This window comes from Vicia villosa, linkage group LG3 (assembly GCF_029867415.1).
Source record: "Vicia villosa cultivar HV-30 ecotype Madison, WI linkage group LG3, Vvil1.0, whole genome shotgun sequence".
Lineage (NCBI taxonomy): Eukaryota > Viridiplantae > Streptophyta > Magnoliopsida > Fabales > Fabaceae > Vicia > Vicia villosa.
The window spans coordinates 56,205,205-56,219,523 of NC_081182.1; the positions used below are offsets into that span (position 1 = coordinate 56,205,205).

Below are 14,319 nucleotides of genomic sequence, written 5' to 3' on the forward strand. Positions count from 1 at the left end.
CTTTTAACAACTCCCAAAATGATACTGCACCATATTTTAACAAATGAACCAAATATAGTTTATACATAAGTATCTGGAACTGATTTTGAAAGAGACAAGTTCTAAAATCTTTTACCAACATATCATGTTTATAGAAAATAAATCCTAATATACCATCAATTTCACTTTATTTCCTAATATACCATCATTTCAAACAAAAAAAAATTCTGCATAGAACCTCCGCCATTTGAATGGGCGGAGCCTTTACTTTGTATAGAACATCCGCCCAATGGATGGGCGGAGCTATGCAATTTTCTTTAAAAAAAAAAATCAAAGTTTACACGCTTCCGCCAATGCATTGGGCGGAGCCTCTTATATTTTACACACCTCCGCCCATTCAATTGGCGGAGGTTCTATAATAATAAAAAAAAAGTTTGAAAAGATGGTACATTGAGAATTGTGTTGAAAAGTGTGGTATATTGGGTAATAACTTCTAAAAAGATGGTACAACAATAAAAAATTCCAAGTTCTACAGGGACCACGAGTGTTCATGTTACACACATTGGATCAACATTTATGGATGAAATTCACATCACATACACATCTTCCATCTTTAGAATCAAGATCATTCTAAGACTTTTGTTTCTTAGATTTCTTTTTTGATGGTTGTTCTGATGACCCTATAATATATGCCTCAGCATTTATATTTTCTTCAGATTTGCGCTTCCCAAACTTCTTTGATTTTTCCTGTGGAGGAACCACTTTGCATAAGTGAGATAACTATCCATTGAAGATAAACTAACAGTTTGACAAAGCAAACTTGTAATAACAATAAGAAAAATTGTCATGCCAAATGAAAATACAAATATAACTTGGTACCTTTAAGGACATTGCCATTTCAGCAACATTATTATTGGCATCCTCGGAATTAGTCACCACCGGCTTTGCAGGCTCCTAAAGAGTACAAATAGAAGTTTGGTAAAATAAAACGAAGGAAATTAGGCATCAAATTATTTTTTGTGAAAATGTAGAGAAGAGCAATAGAAGACCTTGGGTGGGATAAAGGACTCGTCTCGTTTTCTTTTGTTTTCGGCGGTTTTTTCCGCCTGCTTCTCCTGCCTCTCTTGCCATTTCTTTTTGGATTTCTTTTTGTCGCTAATGAAGTATTCCCCGGTTTCTAATTCTATATCAACCTGAAATATCACATAAATTACGAAGGACGCCTTAGAATTTATTTCATGAATAAACAAAGAAAATATTTTATAGAAGAGGGGACTGCCGAGGAGAAAATGGTTGTCTCACCTTACTGGGTTGTTGAGGAGGAGGGAAAGGAGTATATGGCTTCTTCTGTTTGGTGCTAACCTTCTTTTGCTTTACATTTTTCCTGAAAAGAGAAACGAAGCATCAACAAAATTGAAGTAGAGGGTTCATACTCTGAATATACAAATTATCAAATAATTAAAGTCATACTTGTTAAACTTTGGAAGAAACCTATCCCAGTTCTCTTGGGCAAGTGCTGGATCTTTTTCAAGTTCCTTCTTCATCATAAGAATCTGACAAAGTGAAAAGAAATAAGATATTTTCTACACCAAAAATATAAAATAAACTGAAGAAAATGCACATTTATAAACCTTAATATTGTAGACAGGGTGCATTTTATTCAGCATGCATTCCTCAACAATTCTTCTGACTTGTTTCAAACCTTTGTATGAACCCATCACAGAAACCGTGTTTCCCTGTGAAATTACAAGCACAATTAGAAACACTCATTCGGGACTCGACCAAAATCATAGTGCAAGTATATATCCAGTCTTTTGAATCTGAAGCAACAATTAATATTACCTGGACGAGAATGTAACAGCCCGAGAGTATTTCGAGAGCCTGCACCGTTGTAGTTGGAGAAAAGTGAGAGACAAAGCTTAAGTAACCAGAGGTATGCGAACAAAATAATAATAGAAATGGAAACCAAGCCAACCACCAGTGCTAAAAAAAACAAATCTACACAAAATCACCAGTGCTAAAAAGCAAATCTACACAAAACACACCTTCAAAGTGGAAGAATTGGGACCCACAAGATGCTGTCTTCTTTTTACGAAACGCTCCTGCAGTCAAATATCAATGGAGGCTTCTTACCATCAGACTAAATTGAAATGTTTCTTTTCTGAAAACTATAAGACGATAAACAAAATCTATATGAGCATATATATGCATAATAAATAATAAGTTCAAACTTCAAAGAGCTGATTGGAGCATGGAAAAAAAAAAAAAAACTTCTTCGTTTGATGGTTCTTTTTGGTACAATTTTAGGGTATCCAGTACTTTATCAAAGAATGTTCCTGAGAGTGTGTAGTGAATTTCAATGCAATTAAAAAATAATAATTGAATTAACTAGCTATAGCCTATAATTGATATTCTATGACTAAAACAAAACAAAGAAAATCACAAAGGAGGAAGGGAGGCCAAAAGAAAATCATAAAAGTAAAGAACCAGCAAGATGAATGTTCAGAGTAACAAAAAAAAACATTTGCATAACAAACCCCACAAGTCAAGAAAGTACAGTCAACTAAAATCAGAGAGCTCATTGAAGTTACCTTGTTGCGAACCATCCCGCTAATTTTAATGATGTCGCATTGCATTTCATCGTCAAGTATTTTAATTGCCTGAGAAACACAATCAACATACAAACACATAAATCAACAAACTATTTCATATATCATATAAATAATTGGAGATGGTTTATATTTAGAGTTAAATTTAAATATGTTTTAAGCCCCTATAAAATAATTTCCCTATAAAAAACCTGTATAATAATCTCTTCAAAATTAATTGCATTTGCATACAAAATTATCATCAATGTTTAGTCTTGAATTAAACAATTGAGGAAATAACATCTTCATCTTCGTTTAGTCCTGATGTCAACAAATTGGAGTTTGTACACCAAAGAAAATATTGGAAAGACTAAACCGGATAAGATGATATTTTGTAGAGACTATGACCCTGTTTGGGTCTCAGCAACAAAAAAAACATGGTTTGATAAACATCTTAATTAAGTGCTTATAGTATAAGCTCTTATCATATAATTGCTTATTTTAAGCTACTTCAATAACAAAAGATAAACTAAAGTCAAATTAATTTCATATAACATATAAACTGTTTTCATAACTTATCCTATAGTGCTTATAGAAATAAGTTGTTTTTAGATGTTTTATAGGCTCTCTAAACAGTAGGCTAGTAGATAATCTCAAATGAGTCAATCCAAATGAACCCCAAAAAGATACTTAACCATATAATCAATCTACTATAGTTAAACCAAAATTACAATAACCTGAGGAGCGGGTACACTCCGAGAAAGAAGTCTGATAAGATCCCTAGCTTTAACAATAATATACGGATCCTTAGTCTTTCTGGTTGTTGAAACTGTCATCGAACCCTCAACCTACGAATTGCGAATGGAATAAACAGAGTAAACATTATGTGGAATTAATCAATTAGAGATTCATAATGCATGAAGCAAAATAACAACATCACTTGCTTATTTTATATACCAAGTTGAGTTCGGCAGAGATGGCGAATTCTTTGAGTGCGGATTTAACGAGTGGCCAGGCTTCTTGGAGATACTTTTCGCGGTATTGAGGGAACAGGGTGGAGAAGGAACTGACTTCAAGCATTCCACCTTCATTCCATGATGGATCAAACTTCTCGACCTTCCAGCGGTCGATGTTGGGATCATCGTCCCATGGTTTGGGTTTATCGTGTTTCCCTTTCTTCTTCTCTCTCACTACTTCGTTGGTTACTTCGTGTTCGTCCATTGCTGTTTCTGTACCTGCTGATTACGTTAAGGTGGATTGGTTAGGCACCAAATTACGTAAATGATGCATTATGCAGGCCTCGCCGGTTCATCCAGAGGTATAGACATTCATATGAGAAAAAGAGCAGAAAATAGTTAAAGTCAATTGGGGGAGAGGGTGAAATAGAGTTGAAAACAGAGGTCGTGAACGTACCTTTCCGATTGGGTTACGAGCTGAGATGTAAGACGGTAAAGACGGAGGTTTGTAAATTCGCCGGTGATGGTGGTCAGAACGCGGAAGACGGTGGTTGTACAGAGGGCCACGAGCGAAAATGTGCAGAATTAGGTTTAGTGCTCAACTCTTTCTTTGCAAATGAAATATGAGATGGGCCACAAGAACGTCTGGCCCAAATTTGTAAAATAAGAGAATTGCTTAGAGAATTTCTTAACACATCCTTCGTTTTTCTAGCGCACCGTACGAAAATACATAAATGCTTTAAGTTATCGAAAATGAATTTTCGAAAACACCATAAGTCAGATTTTTGATGGCCAATATTTTTGAATTAATCAGAAATGCATTTACGGGAGGGATCTATAGTTGTATTTTTGAAAGCACCCCAAATACAAATCATAGTTTAGCCTAAGAAACCTCATATGTCACGCAGAAATTAACCGAAAATGCACTTAAGGGAGGGGTCCGTAAATGCATTTTCGGAATATGTTGACACAAATACGCGCGCTAGTCTCTTCCCCTTCCTCACTTCCAGAAACACATTAAAAAAAGCCTCAAAACTCCACCTACTCCTTTGTGCGAAAATCTCATCATGGATCAATAAATAACAATTAAGCATCATCTAACATCAGTGTTGAAGCTTCATCAACCAACAAGAGTCAGATTTTGAAGTGAAATTGTAAGTGTTTTTTTAGTTAATGTAAATGCATTTAGAAATTTAGTTTTAGGTTGGATAATTGAAATGTTTTTAGTGTTTGCAAGCTTATAAGTATGATTAAACATTTTAGTAAGGTTTTTTTCCAATCAATGAACATTTTTTTGAGGTCTTAGTAGCCTGAGCTCAGCCGTTGACGAAGCAAAAAGTTACAGGTCTTACCGGAGATACATTTTCGATTTTGTTCAACGTTTACATAAAAACCAGAAATACATCTACGGTTTTAGTATGTCTGTATTTTTTCCCATTTTTTTAAACAAGACTCTTTAGGTAACGTTTGTTTCGTACTTGTACATGAGTTATGGGTGAAAGACCATCTAGGTTGAGACACGGCAGGCTTGCACAGTATGCTTCAGTTCAAAGGAAAGGAGTCAAGCATCCAATGGTCCTTCTACCTCTGGACATATTATGGCAGAGCCAATTACAAATTTTGGTGTTCACGCTTCTCCACCTTCTTCGTCCTCCCGCAGCAAGCGAAGTTCTCCTACTCGTCCTCCCCCTCCTCCATCTTCCTGTAGACGCACTGCTTCACCTATGGTATTTGAGGCAGGAGAGACATCACACTCTCAACCGACACCTTAGCCCACACAGTCGGTGTCTGATGCATCTCAGCCTCAGTCTAAGCCACAACCTACATCTCAGCCTCAATCCCAACCACAATCTGCATCACAATCTCAATCACAACCGACATCTAAGGCCCAGACAGACGGGGCCGCACCTGCGAAACCTCAAGGTTTTGGAGGATGGCCTTCCCATTTATCACTGTTGTCTCTATACCCGGACCATGTTGCCAGACATATCTAGGATGGATAGGTAAATATTTCATTTAAGGATAAATTTTTGTAGTGTTTATTTTATTATTAAGTTTTGTTTGGTTGAATCAACTTTGTTAAATTGTGTATGCAGGAACGTGATCTACTAAAGATCATTAATCATGCGCGGAAGATCACTCACCTGGTAGCTCCCGCTGAACCATGGTTTCAGGAGCTCTTGTTGTTTTTAGTGTTGAAATATGCGACCCTCTCTGGATATAATATAGTTAATCATGGTATGTTTAACGCTTTTGCTGAGAGATGGCATCATGAGACATCGTCGTTCCATCTACCACATGGTGATATGACTATCACACCTGACGATGTCGCATGTCTGTTGCATCTTCCGATGAGAAGGAGGTTTTTATACCAAAAGAGGTTCAGCAAAGAGGAGGCACTGGAGTTGTTGGCATAGTACTTAGGAGTAACCTTGGAGAGTGCTAGGGAGGATATGGACTGCGCCCTGGTACTCATGTCAGATTTAGTATTTGCATAAGGTGTTCGTGGAAGAGCTACTACATGCACAATAGACTGATGGTGATCATGAGCAGGTAGCCCAACACATAGTGCACTCATTGGAAAAGACTTCGGTTTGATGAAGATTATGTGATGAAGGATGATAAATAAAATATATCTATCATGATTGGAAAGAAAGTGATCCACGAGAGATTTATGAAAGTTGATGACAAACATGAAGTTGCATATCAAAGAGCAACTAAGGAAAATTGTTTATCCAGAAACCACAAATTTGAAACCACCATCGAAACTGGTTAAAACAAATGGTGCCCCTAAAAAGGTCAAACCGACCGAGTGTGATAATTCTACAAAGCGGTTTCCTTCTTACTTTGAACATGTTAACTCACATTTTCTGGAATCTCCGACATCTAAATCTCAAAAAGATTGTTTTTAAGGGTGCTCACATTAGCAAACCATTTCCCTCACCATAGTTACCAAAAATCACCCACGTTGAAGAGATGTTGTTTTTTATGCACAAATACATTGAACATATTGTAAGTGTTAAAAGTGACGACAACTGTGGTTTTCTAGTTTTTTCGAGTTTGCTCGATAAAGGAAAAGAGAACCACACATTTTTCTGCCAACAACTTTTGCAAGAGTTAAAGGCGTATAAAAAATCATACACATTACTAAACGGGAAAAAAAATAACTCAAAAAAAAATGTGAGACTTGCGTCTTTTTAAAAAAAAAGTAATTGAATTGCATAAAACCCTAGTAAATTTACAAAAGAAAAAAGAACTTAGACTTGAGACTTATAAATTAAAAGTACTTCTTTAAATAAAAATGAATTAGAATTCAAATCAGATAATATATAATGAGATGTACTTTGTTGAAATAATTGTGTCACCAAACCGAGTAAATGAAATGGATGGAAATTGAAGATTTATGGTGAAGGTGTTAAGAAAATGTGAAATATTATGCTGAATGATAACTTGTCTAATCTAATATATAACGACTCTGAGAGCTTTTATCATGATAGACTATGAAATATAGTTTTCTTTTTTTAAAGAAAAAAAAAACGGAAAGGAACAAAAGAATATTCATTTGAGAAGCTTAGACCGTTAGTTGTTGACTTTATGGCAACTATTTGATTTCAAAGAAATTCAAGCAAAGCCACCTTAACCTTTTAACAAACATTTTTACATTCGTGTAGTTGAAATGTATTTATGACCTTTCCTTTTCACCATCATTTATAAATAAATTTAGAACCATTCTCTCGCGTTTCTCCATTAAAAATCTCAACTGCACTTGCATTCCTACAAAATCTACCCAGAAGAATTTCCCCAAATCATTCTCATCTATTAATTGATTAATTAATTAATTAATTTACTGGTTAATTAATTAATTAATTAATAGAACAACCCATGGACGACGCTGCAGTTACAACCACGTCGTCTTCGTCTTCAACCTTTGGCAATTACCCTCTCTTTTGCGCCATCATTGCTTTCACCCTCGCTCAATCCATCAAATTCTTCACCGTCTGGTAACTCTTCCTTCCGATCGATCCCAATTCAATTGAATTGTAACTTTTTTGTGTTATTGATTAATGTTTTGTGAATGTTGATTAGGTATAAGGAAAGGAAATGGGATCCGAAACAATTGATTGGATCTGGTGGAATGCCGTCTTCTCATTCAGCTACTGTTACTGCTCTTGCTACAGCGGTTGGATTTCGTGAAGGATTTGGTGGACCGCTTTTCGCTACCGCATTGATTCTAGCTGTCATTGTATGAGTTTTTTGTTTTGTTCTAACATTAAAATTCATAAACATTTTGATCTATATACTTTTGTTTTCGGTGCGTTTATTGGAGAGGTTCTGATATCAGATATTGTTGTTGGCAGGTGATGTATGATGCTACTGGTGTAAGATTGCAAGCGGGACGACAAGCAGAGGTTTGATTGCGGTCCATAGTATCTCTATTTGTTTTGATTGATTCCAAATTGTGTTTACCGAATTTGAATGACTGGGTTTTTCCAGGTTCTTAACCAAATTGTTATTGAACTTCCTGCTGAACATCCTCTGGCTGACAGCAGACCTCTTCGGGAACTGCTTGGGCATACTCCGCCTCAGGTTCAATGTTTTGCATTTGATTGCTTTCTAATTTATGTGATTATTTAAGGGATACAAGTTTAGAATAGAGAATTTAGTAGAGATTTGGTTGTTTACACGCGTTAAAGAATTCTTCAGCAACCTAAAGTAAGCATAGGGATTTTGATGTTTGTTGACTGTTTACACTAAATATATTCAATGAGCATTGCTACTGATTCTGTATAGTAGTAGGTGACAATTGTGTTATGCAAAATCGTCTTTTATGAACATTCAAATCTATGATAGTATGTTTTACTTTCTTTGAAACGTTATGATATTTTCCTAGGATTATATATTTTGCTTTAGTACTATCAGGAATCGGGATACTATACTACTTGTAGTATCTGATTATACTTAGTGTTAAGTGAATGTTGAATCTATCAAAACAGAAAGTCATTAACAAGGTTATAGCTTTTTCACTGCTACACTTTTTGGACATATTGTGGCACTCTGTATCTCATTTTCTACTTATCTATGTGCAATTTAATCTTAGCGATTACAAATCCTTAAAAGATAAACATGCTAACTTTAGTTGTCTTTTTTGTAATCTCTTTGGAGAAGAATAAAAAAGGTTCTTTTTTAATTGAGTTTCATTTTCATTATACTCTGTAATTGCCAAAAAGAATTACAAGTGGTGGTTTCCCTTGTTAACATTCTAAATTCATATTGCAGGTTGTTGCCGGTGGTTTACTTGGAATCGTAACAGCATCTATTGGTTTTTTAATAACACATATTTGATAGTTAAAATTTGAGGATTCCTTTGGGCCGTTGTATAGAAAATCCAAAGCACCAAGTCTCTAGTGTTGAGCTTTTACAACCGGAAAAGTCATATGGGCACATTCTTTTGATCTCAGCCTGCATTCACTTAACCTTCATATCAACATTGGCGATCGAAAATTGAACTGTATTAATTACACTACTTGATGTAATGGAAGTGTCTGTCTTATGGAATCATTAAATTGCTAGAGCACGTGTTTATTACAATTTTTGATCTCTACAATGTTTGAGAAAATTTATTTATATTACTTGTAGTCTGTTACCCTGGATATATGTAGCTCTTTTGATATTAAAAACTCTTCTCCTTTCATCTTTGTTAGTTATTCTATTTGTTGGGAATGTTACATTCACGTATAAAAGGAAAATATAGGTAGATGAAATTGTTTGTGTTTCAAATTGATCACTTCTTGCTTTTGGAAATTGAAGTGAAGACTGAAATTTACACATTGCCTAACAAACACCAGATGGTAATGGATGCAATGCAATCCAACTCTATCAGAGCAGAAAATATGAAATGGGTTTCGACTACATAAGAATGATAGTCCCTGTAGAAAACTTGAAACAAACAACAGGAGATATTGTTTCATTATTGTTAGAATCCATGATGATAAATAAATAAAAAACAAAAAAAAAACTACCTATGACAATAGCATTGCCCAAAGAATCAATAGTGAGATCAGTAACACAACCCAATATATTTTTACTTTAATTGTGTATATTTAAGCAACTCATAAGATACCTTAGATTTTAATTTTTTTGTTAGTTGATTACAAGTATAACTAATTCTATATTCGTAAGGAACAAGAGCTTAAATAGAATACTATAATTTTCTATGGAACTGAGACTATCAAATAGATGTGCTACAATGAAAATAAAAATTATAAAATGGTTGCAGTGTTTGAAACTCTATGACGAAACCCTTGTTGGAGATGCTCTGATTAGCATTTGTTTATTTTATTAGTGTGCTCCAAGTATAGCAGAAAAAACCCTCTGCATTTCCGCCCTAGGATCTTCAGTAAGTCCTGAAATTGTACGCCAGGCAATATGTTCATCGGGTCTAACTAAAATAGCCCCTCTGTTAGTCATGTTACACATCTCCCACCAATTTGAAGTTGTTGAACAAACTTCAACGTCTGCATAATTCTTCCAGGGTGATAATGCTTCTTTACTTCCTTTATCAAGTCTTTCAGCAGAATCAGTGCACCAAAAAACACACACTTTGAGAGAAACTTGTCGTTCCTCAGCCACCTTCAATGCTTGACAAGCTAAATGATAAGATTCCTTCACAGGTGCTATGATGAGAACAAACTCAACTTTATTTCCAGACACAAGATCATGCGTAGAAACCGTCTCCTACAGAATATTACTTACACTATATCAACAAAAAATGATGTTTAAAACCAATGAATACAGCTAAGCATTTAGCTAGAGTCTATAGATCAACAGTGCTACAAACCTCGATTAATTGGTTTACTCTCACAAACATATGAGGCAGTCTACATCCTGGCTGTGCTGAAGGGATATAGTCCCGGCGACGACCTGTGGGTACTTGTGGAGGACTCTCAACATCACTACTCTCTGGCATAATAGCACCTTGTAGGTACCTAAGTTCAACAGCCGAGTTAGACAGGTGACTGAAAAATGCCTATCCATCTCATGATCCATCCATCAAAATGCTAAATATAATAGCAAATGATTATAGATGAAGAAAATTATAAATTTGGTCCAATGTACTACCATACAAAAATGCAAAACTAAAGTAATAGCTAAGCTAGACAAATACAACAGTAGTGATATGTAGCTCAGTAATACAAAATGTACAAAATGACTTATTCGAACAGTGATACCTAAAACCAAGATCTTCGGCAGGAAACTGAAGTTGAAGGCTTTTTCCTTCTTCAAATATATGTCTTAGCTTAGCCAACCTTGAGGATCCAAGAGGGTTACTTTTATTCAAAACAGATTCAGAGAGCTGTGCACGACCTATAGCAAAAATTCCATCCAAAGCTAGCCTCTGCAATCCGGATGGTAAGATGGAACCAACCCCATTAGTAATAACTTTATGTACTGCAATCAAATGAGGAAAAATCAGTTAAATTCAGTTATTATTTAGCGAGGAATGAACTGAACAGCACCAGTTGTAAGATTATTTGATTAATTGATGATGAAGAAAATAAAAGAAATCATTGCATGAAATAATTTTGGGTACCTGTGTTTGCAATAGTTGGATCGAGACCAAGTGTAGCAGGAACAGACATGGCAGCTCTATAGTTTTCAAGACTTAACCTTGTATTGAATACAGAGATCTGGCAATGAAATGCAGTAATATTTGTCAGTGGGTTTTGAATTTCTTGAATATAAATATATATTCAAAATATGTAACAGAAAATAAAAGCATTACTGGTCTGCGTTCCATGTCGTAGGTATTAAGAATTGTAGTTGGAGCAATACCCTTGATCACAGAAGCTATTTTCCATGCAAGATTATGGGCATCCTGAATGCCAGTATTCATTCCTGCAAAATTACATCAATGTTTTATGATAAACCATTTTTTACTTTAGATTACTAAGCATCTATACAATCTGCAAAGAGATAAAACAACTAACCAAATCCACCAGCAGGAGGAAATCGATGAGCAGCATCTCCGGCAAGTAATATTCGGTTGCCACAACATGTAAAGCTCTCAGCAACTTCAGCGTGCATAATCCATGGCTTTATATCAATTACATCCACATCTCCAAACTCTTGACCAACAAGTTTGCTGATCAACTTCTCACATGCCTACTAAAATCAAATACATACATAAATAAATGTATCAGGTTTAATCACATCAACAGACATGACCTATGACCTCTTCAAAACTCCATGATTTAGCTTTACAAGATATTTTATTCCTTGTATTATTACAAATGTCATTAAAAAATCTGTATAAACCTTCTGTTATGGATAGATGATACCTTTGGATTGAAATCTTCAATTGTTTGCTGAGGTGGATAAAACGGTATCTGTCACAATATAACTAGCATACATTTAGTTCACAAAAAAACCAATTGCAAGACGAAATGGTGACATTTTTATATTTAAGCATATCATACCTGTAAAACAAACTCTCCTTCCCTGAGATCATGAGCAACAAGGACCCCAATTGCTTCAGTATTGAAGATAAAGAAAAGCATACCCGGATTCTCCTTAAGCAAAAATTTTCCAAGCCGTTTGCTCAAAAAATGGACACTGACAAGTTTTTGCAAGTCTTTCTCACCTCTCATATCTATTCCTACAAGCTTTCTCACAGTACTTCCTGCTCCATCTGTACCAATAAGGATGTTACAGTGAATATTCTTTTCTACACGCTTCCCATTATTGACAGAAGACGCAGTTACAGTTACAAAGTCATTGCTGGTGCCAATGGATACACACTCATGACCCATCAATATTTTCTTTTCATAAGACTGCTTATTTCCTTCTGAGCTTTCAGATGCACATGTTTGGAAGCCTAGATTTTCAAGTTGCTTGAGAAGTAACATGGTTAACTTGTACTGTGAGAAGTGTGCAACAGAGACTGGGCTGACAACATGCGCAAGATCTGGCAACAAATACAGGATAAATGAATCTTCTGAAGCTTAATATTGACCAAAATGATAAAAACATCATGTAATCTAATAGTTGATGCTGCATATTTTGAAGGCTATGTAATATCATCAATACTACCGTAAGAGAGAAATCTTCATATTTCTATCTATTAGACATGAAATTGTTTCACCTGGACTACAGAATAGCACCTTGAGGTTGTATGTGGTCTACAGATCCAAGAACTGAACCCGAAAGGGAAGTGCAATATACAAACTTCCTCCATAAGTCTACTGGTGGTTGAGAGCTTTGGATCTCTTCAACAAGGCCCTCAATCTTGCGGAATATCTATAATTGCACCAACGGTCAAAACACATCACAATACCTTTTTTGGAAATAAAACCATTTATCAAAAAGTGATATTAACCTCCATGGATCGATTGTTGATGAAGTGTGCTTGTGGATGTTTAGAAAATGCCTTGTTTCTCTCCAAAATTGTGCAATTAATACCTGCAATAAAAACAAAAGGAATATGATCTTCGAAGTTGTTCTACACGATCCCTAATTCTGTTATCATCAATTTACTCATATCTTTCATTTATATTTGTTGTTCTTCATGATACAGGAGCATTGTCATAAAAACCAGTAACACATTAGCAAAGGAAACTCTATAGGTCACTTTAAAACTTTGCATTATTTATCACACTGAAACTCTTAACAATTATATAGACATTGAATTATAAATTATTGTCATTGCAAAATTACAAACAGAAAACTTAATAAATCTCATTACAATTGATGCATCATTTTCAAACATATTTCACAAGGAATCTTCATCCAAAATATTATTAATATTGATCAATTAAAATGCTATAATTTTAGAACCTACCTAACTTCGTGAGCAGAATAGAAAGAACAAGACCCACAGGCCCTGCACCAACGATCAGAACCGGAAGCACCGCATCATTGCCATTGGAAGCTTCCGCCTTTGAGAAACCTCTCCTTTGCATATGTTGAACTAAGTATGCTTTATTTCGAGTTTTATCTTTAAAGGGGTAATTATACCTTTTTATAAACCTTATAAACCCCATGACCCCAAAATTGAAAAAGCGAGGGTCAAATGTTCTTCATAAAATAGAAGACCCAAGGATAAAAAATAACCTGGAAATGTAATAGTTAAACATAAATGTCAAAAGATGCACAACCATTACAATGTATCATCATTTTATAATCAAGCTATTGATGGTATAGTAAAATTAAACATTTCTCCTTCATTTTAGTGAATGTCATTATATCAAACATGTAATATGCAGTTACAGACGCAACTTAAAAATACAACGAGAAGCATATATATACAGTGTACGATCGCATCACACAAAATGTGAATCAGAATTGAGTAGAAGAAGGTTAAAAGCTGCATCGATCGATCATAGTGTTGAACAAATATTATTAAGGCATGTATTGAAGTTGAAGAAAGAGGTTAGAAGAATTACCGGTAACTATATGAGGTACAACTGCAAGTGAGTCTTCTTCTCTGTTTGATCTCTACTGTATTTTTCTTAGGTACTAACGTAACGTATGTTTACTCGTTCCAGAAAGACATCAACGACGTGGCGAGAAGAAGAGCAAGTGTTATGTTGAAACAGATTGTCTGACCTTAACCCGGGAACTGCACTTTCCCTTTCATTTATTTTAGACCGTTAGATAAATCAAGCCATTAACATGCTGCCACATGGCAATTGCGGTTTTTTAAATACTTTTCCCTTTAAGTTTCACTTAATTTTTTTGTTTTTTTTTTTTAAGAGTCATTTCAAAATTGAATGTAGTATTGATTGTGAATTTCTCAA

At 35.0% G+C, this 14,319-nt stretch overlaps 3 protein-coding genes across 5 annotated transcripts; 1 reads left to right on the forward strand and 2 right to left on the reverse strand.

The window, feature by feature from the left end:
- Positions 1–4,139, reverse strand: LOC131655811 (KRR1 small subunit processome component homolog). 2 transcript variants are annotated; one of them, XM_058925618.1, is made up of 12 exons: positions 3,981–4,139; positions 3,525–3,805; positions 3,305–3,415; positions 2,571–2,639; positions 2,025–2,081; positions 1,822–1,860; positions 1,611–1,715; positions 1,450–1,532; positions 1,282–1,363; positions 1,029–1,172; positions 859–933; positions 1–726 (listed from the first exon to the last, which is right to left on the reverse strand). In XM_058925618.1, exons 2-12 carry the CDS (start codon positions 3,786–3,788, stop codon positions 610–612), a joined length of 1,146 nt encoding a protein of 381 aa, XP_058781601.1. In that variant the 5' UTR covers positions 3,789–3,805; positions 3,981–4,139; the 3' UTR covers positions 1–609. The 2 variants fall into 2 exon arrangements, with proteins under 2 accessions (XP_058781601.1, XP_058781600.1); XM_058925617.1 differs by having other exon boundaries at positions 3–726; positions 3,525–3,802; positions 3,981–4,137.
- Positions 4,140–7,199: 3,060 nt separating this feature from the next.
- On the forward strand, positions 7,200–9,215 carry LOC131661512 (uncharacterized). The gene is made up of 5 exons (XM_058931081.1): positions 7,200–7,524; positions 7,610–7,766; positions 7,882–7,932; positions 8,018–8,110; positions 8,801–9,215. The coding sequence occupies exons 1-5, from the start codon at positions 7,406–7,408 to the stop codon at positions 8,864–8,866; spliced, it is 486 nt and encodes a 161-aa protein (XP_058787064.1). The 5' UTR covers positions 7,200–7,405; the 3' UTR covers positions 8,867–9,215.
- A 408-nt stretch (positions 9,216–9,623) lies between these two features.
- LOC131661511 (uncharacterized) lies at positions 9,624–14,118 on the reverse strand. 2 transcript variants are annotated; one of them, XM_058931080.1, is made up of 12 exons: positions 13,966–14,118; positions 13,362–13,633; positions 12,900–12,982; positions 12,685–12,820; positions 12,001–12,488; positions 11,863–11,910; positions 11,512–11,686; positions 11,307–11,419; positions 11,115–11,211; positions 10,753–10,972; positions 10,362–10,509; positions 9,624–10,255 (listed from the first exon to the last, which is right to left on the reverse strand). In XM_058931080.1, exons 2-12 carry the CDS (start codon positions 13,561–13,563, stop codon positions 9,863–9,865), a joined length of 2,103 nt encoding a protein of 700 aa, XP_058787063.1. In that variant the 5' UTR covers positions 13,564–13,633; positions 13,966–14,118; the 3' UTR covers positions 9,624–9,862. The 2 variants fall into 2 exon arrangements, with proteins under 2 accessions (XP_058787063.1, XP_058787062.1); XM_058931079.1 differs by having other exon boundaries at positions 9,624–10,258; positions 13,966–14,117.
- Between the last annotated feature and the right edge of the window lie 201 nt (positions 14,119–14,319).

Excerpts from the sequence above, each read along its gene's own strand:
- LOC131655811 (XM_058925618.1), bottom strand. The coding sequence starts at position 3,788 with ATGGACGAACACGAAGTAACCAACGAAGTAGTGAGAGAGAAGAAGAAA. Across the intron at positions 1,364-1,449 it reads TTTCTTCCAAAGTTTAACAA|GAAAAATGTAAAGCAAAAGA; the intron begins GTATGACTTTAA and ends TTCTCTTTTCAG. Across the intron at positions 1,173-1,281 it reads CTCCTCAACAACCCAGTAAG|GTTGATATAGAATTAGAAAC; the intron begins GTGAGACAACCA and ends GTGATATTTCAG.
- LOC131661512 (XM_058931081.1), top strand. The coding sequence starts at position 7,406 with ATGGACGACGCTGCAGTTACAACCACGTCGTCTTCGTCTTCAACCTTT. Across the intron at positions 7,525-7,609 it reads ATCAAATTCTTCACCGTCTG|GTATAAGGAAAGGAAATGGG; the intron begins GTAACTCTTCCT and ends AATGTTGATTAG. Across the intron at positions 7,933-8,017 it reads AAGCGGGACGACAAGCAGAG|GTTCTTAACCAAATTGTTAT; the intron begins GTTTGATTGCGG and ends GGGTTTTTCCAG.
- LOC131661511 (XM_058931079.1), bottom strand. The coding sequence starts at position 13,563 with ATGGGGTTTATAAGGTTTATAAAAAGGTATAATTACCCCTTTAAAGAT. Across the intron at positions 11,420-11,511 it reads TCCTCCTGCTGGTGGATTTG|GAATGAATACTGGCATTCAG; the intron begins GTTAGTTGTTTT and ends GTAATTTTGCAG. Across the intron at positions 10,973-11,114 it reads TCCAACTATTGCAAACACAG|TACATAAAGTTATTACTAAT; the intron begins GTACCCAAAATT and ends ATTTGATTGCAG.